General features: G+C 49.5%; 1 protein-coding gene across 1 annotated transcript in view; it reads right to left on the bottom strand.

Moving 5' to 3' along the window:
* WNT7A (Wnt family member 7A) overlaps window positions 1-16,941 on the bottom strand; it is an 83,770-nt gene that overhangs the window by 43,953 nt on the left and 22,876 nt on the right. Inside the window, exon 3 of the mRNA XM_079778378.1 lies at window positions 13,882-14,153. Within this exon, the coding sequence (XP_079634504.1) occupies window positions 13,882-14,153 (272 nt within the window). The remainder of the gene's footprint in view (window positions 1-13,881; window positions 14,154-16,941) is intronic.

Here is a 16,941-nt window from a genome sequence, read left to right as displayed (position 1 = left end):
TAGCCTTGAGTGGAGGCTTAGGCCGGCAAGGGCAGGGGGAAAGCTTGGCTTCCTCTGTTGCCTGGGAAACCCAAGCCTCCCTCCTGCTCTCTGTGGCTGTAGCCATCTTGGTTTGGTTTATTTGCATATTTTCTCCTCATTGGCTGGTGGGCGTGGCTTGTGAGTGTAGCGGAGTTGGGGTCAATTTGCATATTACTCTTTTATTAGGTAGGATAAAATCTTGATATGTTCACTTCAAAAAACACAAAAGAGGGAGAAACCAAGATGGCGGCATAAGGTAAACACCTAATTGTTGCCTACCACAACAATTTTGAAACTGCAACTGGAAAACAGAGTGCACACCATCCAGAACCACCGGAAAGCTGGCAGAGTGGAAAACCTACAACTAGAGAAAAAAAGAGAGGGGGACGCTGAGCCTCAGGAGCTGTGGAGGTGTGGAGATCCGTGAGCACGGAAAGGGCAGGTAGCTGATACACGGCAGGCTTGCTCGCAGTGCGTGGAGAGGGAGGGCAGCAGACGCTGCGTGGCTAGCTTTCTCGTTTGGGAGAAAAACAAAACCTTCCGACTGCACTGAAATCCAGCTGCGGTCGGGGAGAAACTGGTCTGTTTGGCAGCCGGCGAGGCTCAAAAGCTGCCTTTTCTCAGAGGCGCGCAGCCATTGATTAGGGCATGGAGAAACCGGCCCTCTTAGGGCGGCGCGGACGGAAACCAAGTTTGTCTGCACCATTCTCAGACTCCGCCCCATCCAAGCTGAGCACAGCCCTCCCAGTGACTGGATTTCTCGTTCAGGAGAAAAACAAAACCTCCGGTCTGCACTGAAATCCAGCCCCAGCTGGGGAGAAACTGGTCTGTTAGGCAGTGGGAGAGGCTCGAAAGCTGCCTTCTCTCAGAGGCGCGCAGCCATTAATTCGGGCACGGAGAAACCGCCCCCCTTAGAGCGGAGCAGACGGGAAACCAAAGCTTGTCTGCGCCACCCTGAGACTCCGCCCCATTCAAGCTGAGCATAGAAACTCTCCCAGCGGAGACACTGTTGATCCTCACAGCCAACTGGCTTGGAGATCAATTCCCACCAGTGATACCAACAATCCCAACCTATCTGAACTCCAGTTTCTGGGGACATGCGGGGGACCCAGACGCCTATGGGACTCTCGGCCATCGGTCGGAGAGTGAGAGTGACTTTTCTGTCGGTGAGGACGACACCAGATTTCAACCACTCTCATAAGGGACACATTCAAGAGGCAGACTCAGTGAGCACCAAAGCCCTACTGTGTCTCCAGCACAGCAATTCTTCCGTTATAGACACAGCAGGCCCTCACAACCAATTGGACCGGAGGTCAATTCCTCCCAGTGTACCAACAGCAATCAAGGCTTTTAACTACACCAAGACTTTCCACTCAGCCCACAAAGGGGAGTACCAAGAGCGACCACCTAGGGTGATTGGGGAAGCTGAGCTACCAGCCCTTATAGGTCACTGACCACACAAAGCCATTCCATCAACACAGGGAGGCAGCCAAAATGTGGAGACATCAAAGTATGTCACAAGTAGGAGAGATAGATGAAAGCAAAGTAATGGACGACACAGTGTTCAGAACCATATTTATAAGGTTACTCAAGAATCTTCTAAAAACCGCTGAGAAACTTGAAGAGACCTTCAAGGACCTAAATGAGAATACCGAAAAAATGGAAAAGGACCAGTCAGAAATTATGCATACACTGTCTGAAATAAAGAATATACAGAGTAGACCACTGCACCCGAAGAGTCAAACCAAAGATCTGGAATATGAGGAAGAAAAAAACACCCAACCAGAGAGGCGGAAAGAAAGAAGAATCCAAAAGTGTGAGGATAGCATAAGGAGTCTCCGGGATGGCTTTAAGCGTACCAATATCCGAATTTTTGGGGTGCCTGAAGAGTGAGAGCAAGATACTGAAAACCTGTTTGAAGAAATAATGACAGAAAACTTCCCCCACCTGGTGAAAGAAATAGACTTACAAGTTCAGGAAGTGCACAGAACCCCAAACAAGAGGAATCCAAAGAGGACCACACCAAGACACATCATAATTAAAATGCCAAGAGCAAAAGACAAAGAGAGAATCTTACAAGCAGCAAGAGAAAAACAGTTAGTTACCTACAAGGGAGCACCCATACGATTATCAGCTTATTTCTCAACAGAAACTATGCAGGCCAGACGGGAATGGCAAGAAATATTCAAAGTGATGAATAGCAAGAACCTACAACCAAGACTACTCTACCCAGCAAAGTTATCATTCAGAATTGAAGGGCATATAAAGAGCTTCACAGATAAGAAAAAGCTAAAGGAGTTCATCACCACCAAACCAGTATTATATGAAATGCTGAAAGGTATTCTTTAAAAAGAGGAAAAAGAAGAAAAAAGTAAAGATAAAAATTATGAACAACAAATACATATCTATCAACAAGTGATTCTAAAAACCAAGTGAATTCAAAATCTGAGGAACCGAATAAACTGGTGAACATAATAGAATCAGAGGCATAGAATGGGAGTGGATTGACAATTCTCAGGGGGAAAGGGGTGTCTGTGTGGAGGGTATGGGAAGAGACTGGACAAAAATCATACACCTATGGATAAGGACAACGGGGGGGAGGGAACCGGGTGATGGGGAGATATGGGGGGAGGGGGGGGAGGAGAAACAATTGTAATAATCTGAACAATAAAGATTTATTTAAAAAAAAACACAAAAGAATTGTGGTACATCTACACAATGGAATACTATGCTGCTGTAAAAAAAAAGAACTCTTACCATTCGCAACAGCATGGGTGAAATTGGAGAGCATTATGCTAAGCGAAATAAGCCAGCCGGAGAAAGATAAATATCACATGATCTCACTCATATGTGGAATATAATGAACAACATAAACTGATGAACAAAAATAGAGCCAGAGACATAGAAGCATTGAATAAACAGCTAAACCTCAGAGGGAAGGCAGGGGAGGGTGGGAAGAGGGGGTAAGAGAGCAACCAAAGGACTTGTATGCATGCATATAAGCTTAACCAAAGGACACAGACAGTAGGACAGTGAGGGCATGTGCTAGAGGGTGGAAGCGGACGGGGAGAGGTCAATGGGGGGAAAAGGAGACTCATGTAATATTTTAAACAATAAATAATTTACATTAAAAATAAAAATTTTAAAAAGTTAGACAAGCTGCATTCAATGTTAATTTGAAAGCGATTAATTGATTTACTTTCTTATATCTTACTACACTTCCATATGTTATTAACTGAAATAAATAATCTTATTCTCACTTTAAAAAATTAAAAAATGAAACTGCCATTTGACCCAGTGATCCTACTTTTAGGAATATATCCTAAGAAACCCAAAACAACAATAAAAAAAATGTATGCACCTCTATTTTCATAGCAGCATAATTTATATAACTAAGATCTGGAAACAGCCCAAGTGCTCATCAGTGGATGAGTGGATAAAAAAAAAAAATCTGTGGTACATTTATACCATGGAATATTATGCAGCTGTAAAAAGAAGTATCTCTTATCCTCTGAGACAGCATAGAGGGACCTGGAGAGTATTATGCTGAGCAAAATAAGCCAGTCAGAGAAAGACAAGTATCACATGATCTCACTCATATGTGGAATCTAATAAACAAAACAAACCAATGAACAAAACAGATTCAGAGACATGGAAGCATGGAACAACAGACTGATGAATCTCAGAAGTATTGGGAAAAGGGGGTGGGGAAAGAGTAACCGGGAAACTTATAGGCATACTAGAGGCCCAATGCACAAAAATCGTGCAAGAGTAAGCCTTCCTTCCCTAACTGGTTTGGCTCAGTGGATAGAGCATCAGCCTGCAGACTCAAGGGTCCCAGGTTCGATTCCTGTCAAGGGCATGTACCTTGGTTGCAGGCACATCCCCAGTAGGGGGTGTGCAGGAGGCAGATAATCAATGTTTCTCTCTCATCGATGTTTCTAACTCTCTATCCCTCTCCCTTTCTCTCTGTAAAAATCAATAAAATATATTTTAAAAAAAAAAAAAGAGTAGGCCTTCCTTCCACTGGCTGCCGGCACTGGCTTCCCTCTGGCACCTGGGACCCGGGCTTCCCTCCAGCATCCGGGACCCAGGCAGCAGCCAGCTTCATTTGGAAGGTCATCAGGAAGGACATCTGGTCTAATTAGCAAATTACACTTTTATTATTATAGATATGCATAACCCATGGACACAAGCAATAATACAGTGAAGGCTGGGGTCGGGGTGGAAGGGGTCAATGGGAGGAATAAAGGGGACATCTGTACTGTGATAAGTTTTTAAAATAAATAACTAAATAAAAGATTGTACAGTTCTCCTTGGCACTGTCTAAAAGTTGCTGTCCTCCACAAACAGGGCTGTAGGGCTGAGGAGAGTGGTCAGACTGAGCACATAAATAGACCCCAAAAAATGAACCTTTACCTCAAATGAACCTTTTACAAAATTTAACTCAAACCAGATAATGGAACCTGGAGGACATCATACTAAGTGAAATAAGACAGGCACAAGAGGACAAATACTGTAGGATTCCACTCAGATGAGGTCCCTACAGCAGTCTAATTCATAGAGACAGAAAGTAGAATGGTGGTTGCCAGGGGCCGGGTGGGGAATGAGGACTTAGTGTTTGGGGAACAGAGTTTCAGTTGGGAAATGAAAAAGTTCTGGAGATGGATGGTGGTGATGGTTGCACATAATGTAAATGTACTTAACACCACTGAAATGTTAGAATGCTGTTTTATGTTGTCTATCCTATCTAATAAAAGAGTAATATGCAGATTGACCATCACTCCAACACACAAGATGGCTGCCCCCATGTGGTCAAAGATCCTGCCCCCATGTGGACACAAGATGGCCACCACAAGATGGCCAGCAGGGGAGGGCAGTTGGGAGGGACCAGGCCTGCAAGGGAGGGCAGTTGAGAGGGACCAGGCCTGCAAGGGAGGGCAGTTGGAGGCGATCAACTCTGCAGTGGAGGGCAGTTAGGGGTGACCAGGCCGGCAGAGGAGGAAAGTTGGGGGCAAACAGGCTGGCAGGGGAGCAGTTAGGCATCAATCAGGCTGGCAGCGGAGTGGTTAGGGAGTGATCAGGCTGGCAGGCAGGCGAGCAGTTGGGAGCCAGCAGTCCTGGATTGTGAGAGGGATGTCCGACTGCCCGTTTAGGCCCGAATCGGGCCTAAACGGGCAGTCGGACATCCCTCAAGAGGTCCCAGATTGGAGAGGGTGCAGGCTGGGCTGAGGGACACCCCCCTCCGTGCACGAATTTCGTGCACCGGGCCTCTAGTATTTTAATAAAATTTAATATATAAACCTTTGTTGATTTATAGTTAATTAATTAATTTAAAAACAGATAATGAACTTAAATATAAAACATAAAACTACTAAACTTTTAGAAAACAGTATAGGAGAAATTTTTGGGGACCAGGGCTGAGCAAAGAGTTCTTAGACAACACCAAAAGCACTGTCCATAAAAGGAAAACTTGATCAATTGGACCTTATCAAAGTTAAAGACTTTTGCTCTGCAAAAGACCCCTTGAAGAGGATAAAAAGACAAGCTCCAGACTGGAGCAGGGGTGATTTTGCAAACCATATGTCTGACAAAAGACTACCATCTAGAACGTATAAAAAAATCTCAACACTCAACAATAAGAATATAAACAAACTAATTAGAAAATGGGCATAAGTCATTAACAGACATTCCTCTGAAGAAGATACACAGATGGCAAATAAGCACATGGAAAGATGGTCAACTTCATTAGCCCTTAGGGAAATACTGGTACTACTTAAAACCACAGTGAGATGTCACACACACTTATCAAAATGGCAAAACTAAAGAACAGTGACAACACCAAATGATGGTGAGGATGTGGAGAAACTGGATCATTCACACTTTGTTGGTGGGAATGTAAAATGGCACAGCCATTCTGGAAAATAGTTTAGGACTTTATATCAAACACAAATTTAACTGGGATGACTGTTTTGTTTATTTGTTTGTTTGTTTGTTTTTAATGTGGCAATTGGGAAATTCCTCAAGGTAAGAGCAGACATTTGTCATTTCATTCATGCACTCAAAAAATATTTCTTGAGCACTTACTATGTGCCAGACACTGTTCTAGGTACATGGAGATGCAGCTGTGAACTCATACCATCCCTCGTGGTTCTGATATTGTAGTGAGAAAATACAGGCAATAAACACATAGAGAGCTGTGTAAATAAGATAATTTCTTATGGTGAAAAGTGTCACATAGAAAATAAAGCAGGGTAGTATACCAAGGGGGATGACTGGACACAGAGGAGGAGAGTCAGGAAGGGCCTTTGTTATCCAAAGATTGGTGGGAAGAGCATTTCTGACAGAGGAGATAGCATGTACGAAGGCCCTGGGGCAGGAACAAGTTTGGTGGACTCCACGAGTGTGTGGCTGCAGACAAGGGTGACATCCACTGGTCCTAAGTACTCAACACACATGTCAGACCTGGAAGACCCTTCTGAGACATAAGTTTCCACCACAGAAGAAATCAAGACCATGGATGGATGTGGTTTGCTCAACATCCTAGTCCCTTAAGTTCTGGCTAGAGGCCTTTCCATCTGGGAAGGTGAGAACGCACATATAGTAGATCTATTCCTGGATCCAGGGCAGGAATGGAGGGCACAGGGCCTGAGGAGGCCTCCTCACAGCCTGACCTGGTCAGCCAGCTTCCAGAAAGGCCGGGCCTGGCTTCCCGGGCTCTCAATTTACCACCACTGACCACACTCTATCGGATCAAATATGCAAGTGGCCCTCAGGACAGTGGAAAGGAGCATAGCTGGGAAAACCTTATCTGGGCCCCACCTCAGCAGCCTTGCCAGCTCCCTGGTGTCCCCTGATTCACAGGCCTGCCTGTGGCCAGGGCAGGGCGGAAATCCAGCTCCCAGGAGCACCCAGACCAGACGGGGCAGGGCAGGAAGGGACAAAATCGGCACCCTCTGTGAGCAAGAGGCTGGGCAGGGACTGGGAGGTGACTCCTCACTCAGGTGAAATTCCATCCCCCTGAGCTCACCTCCCTGGGAGCAAGCAGCACATTCCAGCAGGGGCCAGCCCTATCCCAGCTGGGCCCCCATACCCACGGCTGCCTCTCTTGAATTCAGTCACCACACCCCAGGGAAGAGATTGCTGAGGGCCCCTCCCTCCCCTGAGGCCTCAGTGCTCCCTGTGCACTTTCTTCTCAGTGTACAGCAAGGCATCCAAAGCACGCCAGCCCCTGGCCCTGGGCATCCAGGGCAACGACCATGCTGCTCAGCCAGACCACAGGAAGGTGGTCTCCCAGCCCAGCCCTGAGGTGATCACTTTCTGCTTCAGGGCATCTGAAGGGCCCAGACACATAATCAAGTGGTCAGGAGCAAGCACAGCCGCCTAACCTGGGATAACTAAGGCTTAGTGTATATCAGTTCTGAGTCCCATCCCTGCTTGGGGCCTGTTTCCCCACCTGCCAAATGGGATTATGACACACAGAGCCCTGTACTCCCCACAGCCCAACCATGCTTTTTTAGGACTTCGTGCTTTTGTACATGTTGTTATCTCTGTCTGAACTGCCCTCCTTTTTCTCACCCATCTTGTCCACCTGGAGGACTCCTACTTATCCTCCAAAGCCATTCTAATGGTCCCTTGTTCCCCTAGATCAGTGGTCGGCAAACTGCGGCTTGTGAGCCACATGAGGCTCTTTGGCCCCTTGAGTTTTCAGCAAAGGCCAGCTTAGGAGTACCCTAATTAAGTTAATAACAATGTACCTACCTATATAGTTTAAGTTTAAAAAATGTGGCTCTCAAAAGAAATTTCAATCGTTGTACTGTTGATATTTGGCTCTGTTGACTAATGAGTTTGCCGACCATGCCCTAGAGGTCTTCAGACTTGTCCCTGGGGAGAGCACTCCCTCCCTGGGCTCCCTCTAAGCATTCTGTGTGGCATTGCCCCTGTGATGTGAACCCTAAATCATAATTCTTGCTCCTCTTATCTGCCTCTTTCACTAGACCGATTACCTTGAGGGAAAGAGTCATGGTTTGCTCATCTCCCCACTGCCCAAAAGACTGGAAAGAAATCATTCAAAGCCACAAAGATTCTACCATCTGAACATTTCAACCCAACACTCCCTTATGTCTCTCTCCCTCCCAACCAAACATCCTATGATTCCAAACCCCACACATGAGACTGTGAACCTAATATTCTACATTCTCAATCTGAACAGTCTGTGATTTGAATCCAAAAATATTGGGCCCTAAAAATCCAATAGGGAAACACTATAATTTCTATCTTCTCACCTAGTCACCCTGCTTCCACCCTGCAGACCACACAATTGCATGAGACAATGAGGGAACGGAAAGGCTGGCTGTCGCCCAGAGGTGCCATCGCCCAGCCCTGTGGCCCATCCACAGACCAGCACCTGGTTCTGCCAAGAGGAGTGGAGACCTGTGAGGGCAGGATGCTCCCACAGCGTTCATTCTCCCCATCTGCCAGGTGAGTCAGTGGGCTGTCCCTGGTTTCTCCTCATTGGATCTGCCACCACCTCTGCCCCTCAGTACACGCACCCCCTCCCTAACTTCCCCTGCCTCCTCCTTTTCTCAAACAGCTGCCAACAAGTCCCAGAGCCTGTGGTCAGGTTGAGTCTTGTCTGCTCACAGCAGGAGTGAGGGAGCCAGTGATAAACACATCTGTGAGCCTTTCCAAGACACTCAGCCAGGAGTGGCTGCGGGCTGGCCTCTTTTCTCCTGTGTGTGTGTGACCCACAGAAGCCTACTGTGGGGGAGGTTCTGGGGTGGGGCCCCATGCCTTCTAATAAATGGCACACAGCAGGATCCTGGGGCACCTCCCCTGTGTGCCCTCACCTGGCCCTGACCAGCACCTGGGATACAGAATAAATCAATGTCACAGTCCCATTTGACAAATGGGGAAACTGTTTCCCCAAGTCGGATGGGACTCAGTACTGATATACACCAAGCCTTAGGCTGGGCGGCTGTCCTCGCTCCTGACCACTGGGATATGCGTGTGGGTGCTCAGGTGCCCTGAGGCAGAGAGGGCTGGGCTGAGAGACCACCGTCCTGCTGGGACCTGGCTGAGCAGTGTGGCCACTGCCCTGGGTCTGCACCCCCACACCACAAAGACCTGTGGATGGTCAGGCCTTTCCCTATGTACACTGGGGAGTCCCAAATCCCACCTCTTGGCTCTGGAAAATACAAAGCGCCTGCTGTCCCAGGGAGCCACCCACAAGGGACCTCACAAGCCAGAGTGGAGCTGGGCCAACATGGGGAGAGCCCTTCTGCTGGTTTCCCTGAGCTTGTTACAGAATTTACCAGGCGACCGAAAAGTACACAGGAATACTCGGAGATACAGGAAAAACCCATTTATCTCCAGATGCACTGGTACCGTGACTCAGGGAGCCTGTTTCCAAATCCTGAGCAAGCCAATATGGAGGAAGCTTTCCCTTTATACCCTTTGGTTTCTTTGTCCCCCAAATATGGATCATGCTTCCGGAACTTTCACAGGCTTTGCAAAAAGCCCGTGTGTTGGGATGGGGGCCGTGAGACCACACCTAAAGACCTGGCCTGGCGCCAGCGCTGATAACCCCTCCAGGGATTGTGTATGGTTCATGGTTTATGGCCTCTCTAAAATGTGAGTATTTAGGTAAACAGATCTTGCAAGACCAGATAATTAAGGAAGGGGCAGTGACTAGACCAGTGATGGCGAACCTATGACACGCGTGTCAGCACTGACACGCATAGCCATTTCTGATGACACGTGGCCGCTGAGGCGGCCGCATGCCAAGGATGAAACATTTGCTCCTCCTGAGGATGAAACATTTGCAAAATAATGTTTTTTCCTCAAAGTGACACACTACCCAAGTTATGCTCAGTTTTTTGGCGAAGTTTGACATACCAAGCTCAAAAGGTTGCCCATCTCTGGACTAGACTATAGGCTAACAGGAATGTGCATTAGGGATACAGAGTCACTCCCCTCCCCCAAATGTCTTATTTCCTCATCATCTGGGAGAGCCCAGTCTGCACTCACTCCACACTCCATTCTTGATCCCACCCAGGGCCTCACTCTGCCTTCCATCAGTGGTTCACCAGTGACCATAGGTACTCAACTCTTCACTCTACACAGAGAGTGGCTGTGTATGCCAGCATTGTGGGTGCAGCTGTGAATGAGACACTTCAAGCTCATGATCTGGTGTGGAGGGGGGTGGGAGAGAAAAGAACAAGATGACATCTGAGAAAAGGGTAGGAAGGAATTGAAAAGGAAGCTTATCTGAGGGAGGACATCTGAGCTGAAACCTGACAGGTCTGGGGGTACAAATCAAGGCTCTCACTCCAAGGCCTGGCAGGTGAACGTGCAGGCTCTCCAGCTGCTGTGACTCACAGACCAGCCAGTCTGGGCCCCTGAACTTGCCCCAAGCCCTCACCTCTGGACCTTTGACCACTGCCTCCCCACACCAAACCTGTGTTGCCTTCACCTCTCTTCCCTGCCAAGGCAAACCTCACTCGTCTCCTCCAGGAAGCCACTGAGGTTGATCTTATAATGTCTGATAGCTTCCAGCATCTGCACCACCCAAGCGCTGCCTGGAACAGCAGCCGTGGCTCTCACGCTGTGGAGCTCTGTGGCTTGTGAAAGCCTTTCCCACTGGATATACTGAACCCTTCTTATCCCAAGCTAAGAATTCTCTTCTTTAATTCTCACAGTGGCCCAACCAGGTAGTTACAGATAAGGAAACAGAGGCTGGAAGAGGGAAGACTCTTGAAGCACTCCCTTTTTCTGACCCAAGGGAGTGTTTCAAGGGCAGGAGGAAGCCTGCACCACGTGCCCTGTGCCCTGTGCCCTAAGGAGTGATCTGACCACAGAAACCAGGAGAAATGAATAGCTGAAAAGCCTGGAGGGATGTGCTGGCTGCACAGGAGCTGCCAGCCACAGGACTGACCAGGTGGAGCCAGACAGGGCCTTGCAATTAACCCAGGACTGCACCGGGTCAGGTGAGTGCTCTGCAGGTGTGACTCACCCAGACTCCTGGGAGGCTCTTATACACAGGATGTGGCCAGAGGCTGGAGAAGAGGAGGGGGGGGGGTACCTGAAGGCTGGAGGAAGGGCCAGCCTGTCCCCTCCCATTCATCTGCAAGAGGGGAACCCTGCTCCTTTCTAAGGTGTGCAGGCTACCCGCCCCCCCCCCCCCCCTCCAACATTTGCCAGACGGACTCCCTCCTGCGTTACACATTTGCACAACTTGTAATCACAGCCACCCTGTGCTGAGGAAAAACTCCGTACCAGGCCCCGGGATAAGTGGTCTCCTGCCTTGTCTCCTTCCCTCCTCACCTCAGCCCTGAGGACACTCCTGCCAGCTCTACTTCCTTCCTGGGAAGGAATAACAAAGCTAGGATCTAAACCAGACAGCCCAGTGCCAGCCTACAAGCAGCCTTCTGACCACCATGCCACAGCAGTGTATGCTGTATAAAGAATGTCAGCTTGAGCTCTAGCTGGTGTGACTCAGTGGACAGAGCATCAGCTTGTGCACTGAAGGGTCCCAGTTTTGAGTCCGGTCAAGGGCACAAGCCTGTGTTGCAGGCTCAATCCCCTGTGTGGGGTGTGCAAGAGGCAGCCGATCAGTGATTCTCTCTTATTATTGATGTTTCTATCTCTCTCTCCCTCTTCCTTCCTCTGTGGAATCAATAAAAATATATATATTTTTAAAAAGAATTCCAGCTTAAGAATCCCGGGTCCGGGTGAGGCCATGCGCCCCTGGATCTGGGTGAGGCTGGGTCCTGGGTCTGGGTGAGGCCACGCCCCTGGGTCCAGGTGAGGCCACGCGCCCCTGGGTCCGGGTGAGGCTGGATCCCGGGACCGGGTGAAGCCGCGTGCACCTGGGTCCAGGTGAGGCCACGCCCCTGGATCCGGGCGAGACCAAACCAGAGGGAGTCGGACCTGCATTACCACCATTTGTCCACCATCCAGAGCTGAAAAGTCAGTGCCGACATGTACACATAAGGAACTGGTGGACATTGAAATTGGGTCTCAAAAGAACTGTTGGTCCAGAAAGAAACTCACTACAGACTGATTCATTTGCCTGTCAGCATAACTATTATTGCTCGTCTCACATTCGGTTCTTATATTTCTAGTAACACATGATCTCACTCATCTAGGGGAAATGATGAACAACATAGACTGATGAACAAGAACAGACCCAGAGACAAGGAGGCATCGATCGGACTGTCGGGCCTCAGAGGGAGGGTAGGGGAAGGTGGGGGTAGGGGGGAGAGATCAACCAAAGGACTTGTGTGCATGCATACGAGCCTAACCAGCGGTTAAGGACAACGGGGGGGTCGGGGCATCAGTGGGGAGGGGTGTGGGATGGGAATGGGGGGATGAGGACAAATATGTGACACCTTAATCAATAAAAAAAAAAAAGAATTCCAGCTTAAGAGACAGAATTCTGGCACTGCTTATTAACTATGGGACCCTCAGCCCATTACTTACCCACTCTGAGCCTCGATTTCTTCACCTGTAAAATTGGGATAATGATGCTACTGTTCTTAGAGATGCCTTGAGAATTAGGTGAGCTGATACATCCAGAGCTAGAAGACTGCCTGGCCCACAGACGTGCTCCAGCAGAGCAAGATATGTACCACTTAGTACATCTGTCACCCAAATGGGCGTTCACAGCCCACACTTAGCCAGTAGATTTATATACGTGAGCATCTGGTAATCCTCTTTCTTCTTTACCTTTTCTACTGCTGACAATCAGTTTGAAATGCCAACACTTAAAAATTAAGTGATGGTAAATAAAAATCTGAGTCTAAACTCCGGGTCTGGCCACAGTGTGCTGATCTTCCTGCACATCCATGGTGTTGGCCTGTGGATGGGGTCTGCATTCCTGGGTCCAATATAGCCTTGTGTCACTCTTGCTCCTGTCACTCTTGCTCCCGCCCAGCCACCCTGGGCACCAGCATTTGTGGTCCCAGGTCGTGACAGCACAAGTCCAGTCACTGCAGTGGTCTGTCCCCACCCAGGTAGCCCTAAGCCCCACTCTCCATCTGCCCTGGCTCACAGACACTTCACCACAGAGCTCCACCCAACATCTGAGCTTTTCCTCTCCCAGCATCTCCTGGGCCTGGGGGTTCCAGGAAGGGTTCTGAGCACCTCAGCCTTTAAAGGCACTTAGGAACACAATCCCAACCTTAGGCTGCAGCACTGAGTTGGGTACCTTGAACGGCCTCTGCCCAAATACTTCCTGGAATAAAGAGCTCACTCCTTTCTTGGTAGCTCACTCCTACTTCTCCGTGATCCCTTCGCCCCCTGCGCCCTCACTCTGCACTCCGGGCTGCTCTGCTGCCTCGCCCTAGGACAGTCAGCTTTTCATGGGATGGGTGTCCAGTCCCTTTCTGTCCCAGCCACCTCCACCAGAAACATCCTGGAACATTCCTAGCTCTCTTCCAAGTTGAGCTCAGAATCCAGGAGCATCTGAGGAGGCGCTCAAAATGGTGCCTTTATTCTGAGAGCCAGATTCCAGCTGCAGTGATCAATGACATGCTAGCGGCCCTGCTGTTTAGGGATGACTCCTGCTCGACCCATCTCAACCTCTCCCCCAATCAGAGTTTGCACAGCTGATTTTGTGGACCCATGGATAAGAGTTCACAAGACTCCCTCTTTCCATCTCGCTGTTACATCAAATTTTCACCGAGATTCAGTTATTCACCCTCTCTGGTAACTGACAAGCTTCGTGCCACACCCTGAGCCAGAAGGAGGGGAGAGCAGGGCCGCAGAGCCGGCTAGGGGTGGAGCCCTGTCGCTTCCGGGAGCCCCGCCGCCTGGAGCGGGCTGTGCCGGGTCCCCCGGGGGTTGGGCCCGCCCTACCTTCCGGCCCGCCTCGTTGTTGTGCAGGTTCATGAGCGTCCTGGCGTTCTGCTTGATCTCCCGGGCATCCACGAAGACCTTGGCGAAGCCGATGCCGTAGCGGATGTCGGCCGAGCAGCCACCCCATTTCCAGCCCTCGTCCCGGTGGTACTGGCCTTGCTTCTCCTTGTCGCAGCCACAGTCACTTAGGTTGCCCTGGGTGCAGGCGGCTGTGATGGCATGGGCCACGCCAGCAGCGATGATGGCGTAGGTGAAGGCGGCCTCCCGGCTCCCTGTGAGGAGAGGGTGGAAAGCCTGGGGTCAGGTGCAGGATATCCAGGGAGGAGACTGGCCTGGCTAAGAAGGGGGACTGAGCTCACTGTGAGGCTCCACAAAGATCCACTAAGCACCCATTCCTTACCTCCGAGAGGTCCATCCTGGGATGACCAAGCCTGAGCACCAGTCATGCACATGCCCACTCAAGCCCAATCGCAGCGGGCCCTTGGGTAGCTGACTGGGCAGTGAAGGAGAGAGACATGTGGGACCCCTCTGTGGATGACCACCCACTCCCCACAACACTCAAATTAGGGTGTAAACTGTGCACGTGAACAGCGCTCACAGCACCTGGCAACAGCCCTCAAAGCAACATTTCTTCAACACCTGCATTGCTCACAGACTCGGGAGCGGGAGGCTGGGCTCACATCTCAGGAGCATCCATTTCTGGTCCTTTGACTTTCAACCAGTACTGAGCCCTCCCTGAGTCCCGTGTGTTCAGAGGTAAAACGAAAACTCTACAACAATACTTTTCTCATGGCAATGACAGAGAACAATAAGAGTTTGTCCTATAAGAATTGTTTTAAGAGTGTTCTTGTTATCAGTGGAGTTGTAGATATATTTCAAAATAGAACTGGTGATTTTTTTTAAAGTTTGAGAACTGAACAAAAGAGCAATTGTATGAAATTATACTCTGAAGGGAAGGGAAGGTCTCAATGGAAGTTGTGTGCTTTTTATATTTCTGTGCCATCAAATATATGTTAAAATACAAATTTTGTAAATCTGTTTAAATGGGAACTATTGGCCTCCTTGGTCCTAAATGAAAGGGCTGATATTTTAAGTTGATTATTTTATTTTAAATTAATCCACCCTAACTTTTAAAATTTGATTGAATGTTTTCTTGTTAATGTTGTCTCCTGGGATTTGCAACCTCATTCCTACCTCTGCATGTTTTAAATTTATTCCCCTGCATGTTCCAAGGGCATCCAAGCCAAGGGGGGAAGACTGGTCCGAGGCCTGAGATTACTTGAAGGCTAACAAAGACAAAGCCCCTGAGCAGCAGCGCTAACTGCTCCAGATGTCAAAAATAAGAACTAGAAGTTAAAAAAATTCTTAGCACTCTCAGCTCTGCGTCTGGCTCCTGGCAGGTGCTGACACACAGCCCTTGTTCTCTGTGAGCCCCTGTTCCTACTGCTGTGTGTCACTTGCCAGTCGCAGGCTCACCCACTCCTCTTCTCCAGACCGTGAGCATCTCCAGGGAAGGCTGGGACCTGGACCCTGGACATCTTCACCTTCAGGCCTTGGTCTCCCAGAAGGCAGGGGCTGGGGAAGAGGAGCGAGGACTGCCCACAGTCAGGGTGGAAAAGAGCAGGTATGTCAACAGGAAGGTTCAGTAGGGGGTGTGGGGAGCTGCTGAGAAGTCCCTTTCCCACAAGTCTTCCCAGCTATTTGAAGATGGCCCTGCCCAGTGGTGCTGGGCTTTTAGTGGGGGCGGAGGGTCCTAAGTAGCCGGGTGCAAGAATGCTGCCACCCACACTCTGCCTCCCGGGGCCTCAAATAGGTCCGTGCAAGCAGTGTCTGCTGCACAGAATGAAGATGGACCAAGCACTCTGTGGGAAGCCCTGGGTGCAGCACCAACCCTGAGTGAGCATTCAGCAGGTCCATACTCTGAGCCAGGGCGGCGTGGGTTTCAGGGAGAGCAGCTATTGGGAAAGGCCCCCAAGCCAGAGCAGGAGATGAAATAGCGCTGAGCAGGCCTGATGGCGTGGAGAGAAGTGCTTCAGGATGTTGGGATGGAATGGCTTAAGCAGGGGGGGAGGTGGATAAGGCAGCCTCCAAGTTGCTTTAAGTCCCAGGTCACTGGGACCCACACTCAGACACATCCTTTTCCCACCCACTCATGATCACCCTAACCCGGGCTGCTAAGACATAGACAACCTGTACTCCCCTGCCCCCACCCAATCGCCACTGGGTGGCTTCCTGTAGCCCAAGCCACTTTGCTCTGACATTCCAGGCCAGCCCATCCACAGCACCCTGTTAAAACAGGGGCTCAAATTCCACTTCCATCGCACACCTGCTGGGTCCCTGACTCTGCACATATTCTCACATTGGTATTACACACCACATGTGTATAATAAATTCCTGACAGGGGGCCTGGGACAGAGCTACATCGATGGGGTGTTCATGCACACAGGTCTGACAATTTGTCAGGCTGGATACCTGCCAATGCTTTTGTTTTGTGAAATTAATAAATGGTGCATAGCCCTAACCGGTTTGCTCAGTGGATAGAGCGTCGGCCTGGGGACTGAAGGGTACCTGGTTCGATTCCGGTCAAGGGCATGTACCTTGGTTGCGGGCACATTCCCAGTAGGGAGTGTGCAAGAGGCAGCTGATCGATGTTTCTCTCTCACTCTCCCTTCCTCTCTGTAAAAAATCAATAAAATATATTTTTTAAAAAAATAAATGGTGCATAAGAACTAGCAATGCTCCGCTGGGCTTACTGGAAGGCAAGGGAGTCTGTTGGGGCCATATGTTAAAGACAGAACTGATCACCAGAAGGGCATGTAGCAACGGAGTGACCGTCTCCTGCTGCTGGGCTTTGGGAAAGAGGCAGCTTTGAAATTTAAGGTCACAAGGGCAGGAGATCAGGCCTCAAGTTCCACTCAGGCAGGACATTGGACAAGAGCACTTAATGGACAGACTCCCAGGGAGAGGGCAGATTGGATAAATCTTCTCCCAAAGCTGGGCAGCAAGCAGGTAGGTCTGACTTGGCCAGAGCAGGAGGTGGGAGAGGGAGGGGTGGGCAAC

The sequence above is a fragment of the Cnephaeus nilssonii genome (genome assembly GCF_951640355.1).
Source record: "Cnephaeus nilssonii genome assembly, chromosome: 7".
NCBI lineage: Eukaryota > Metazoa > Chordata > Mammalia > Chiroptera > Vespertilionidae > Cnephaeus > Cnephaeus nilssonii.
This window is presented reverse-complemented; position numbering and strand designations above follow the sequence as displayed.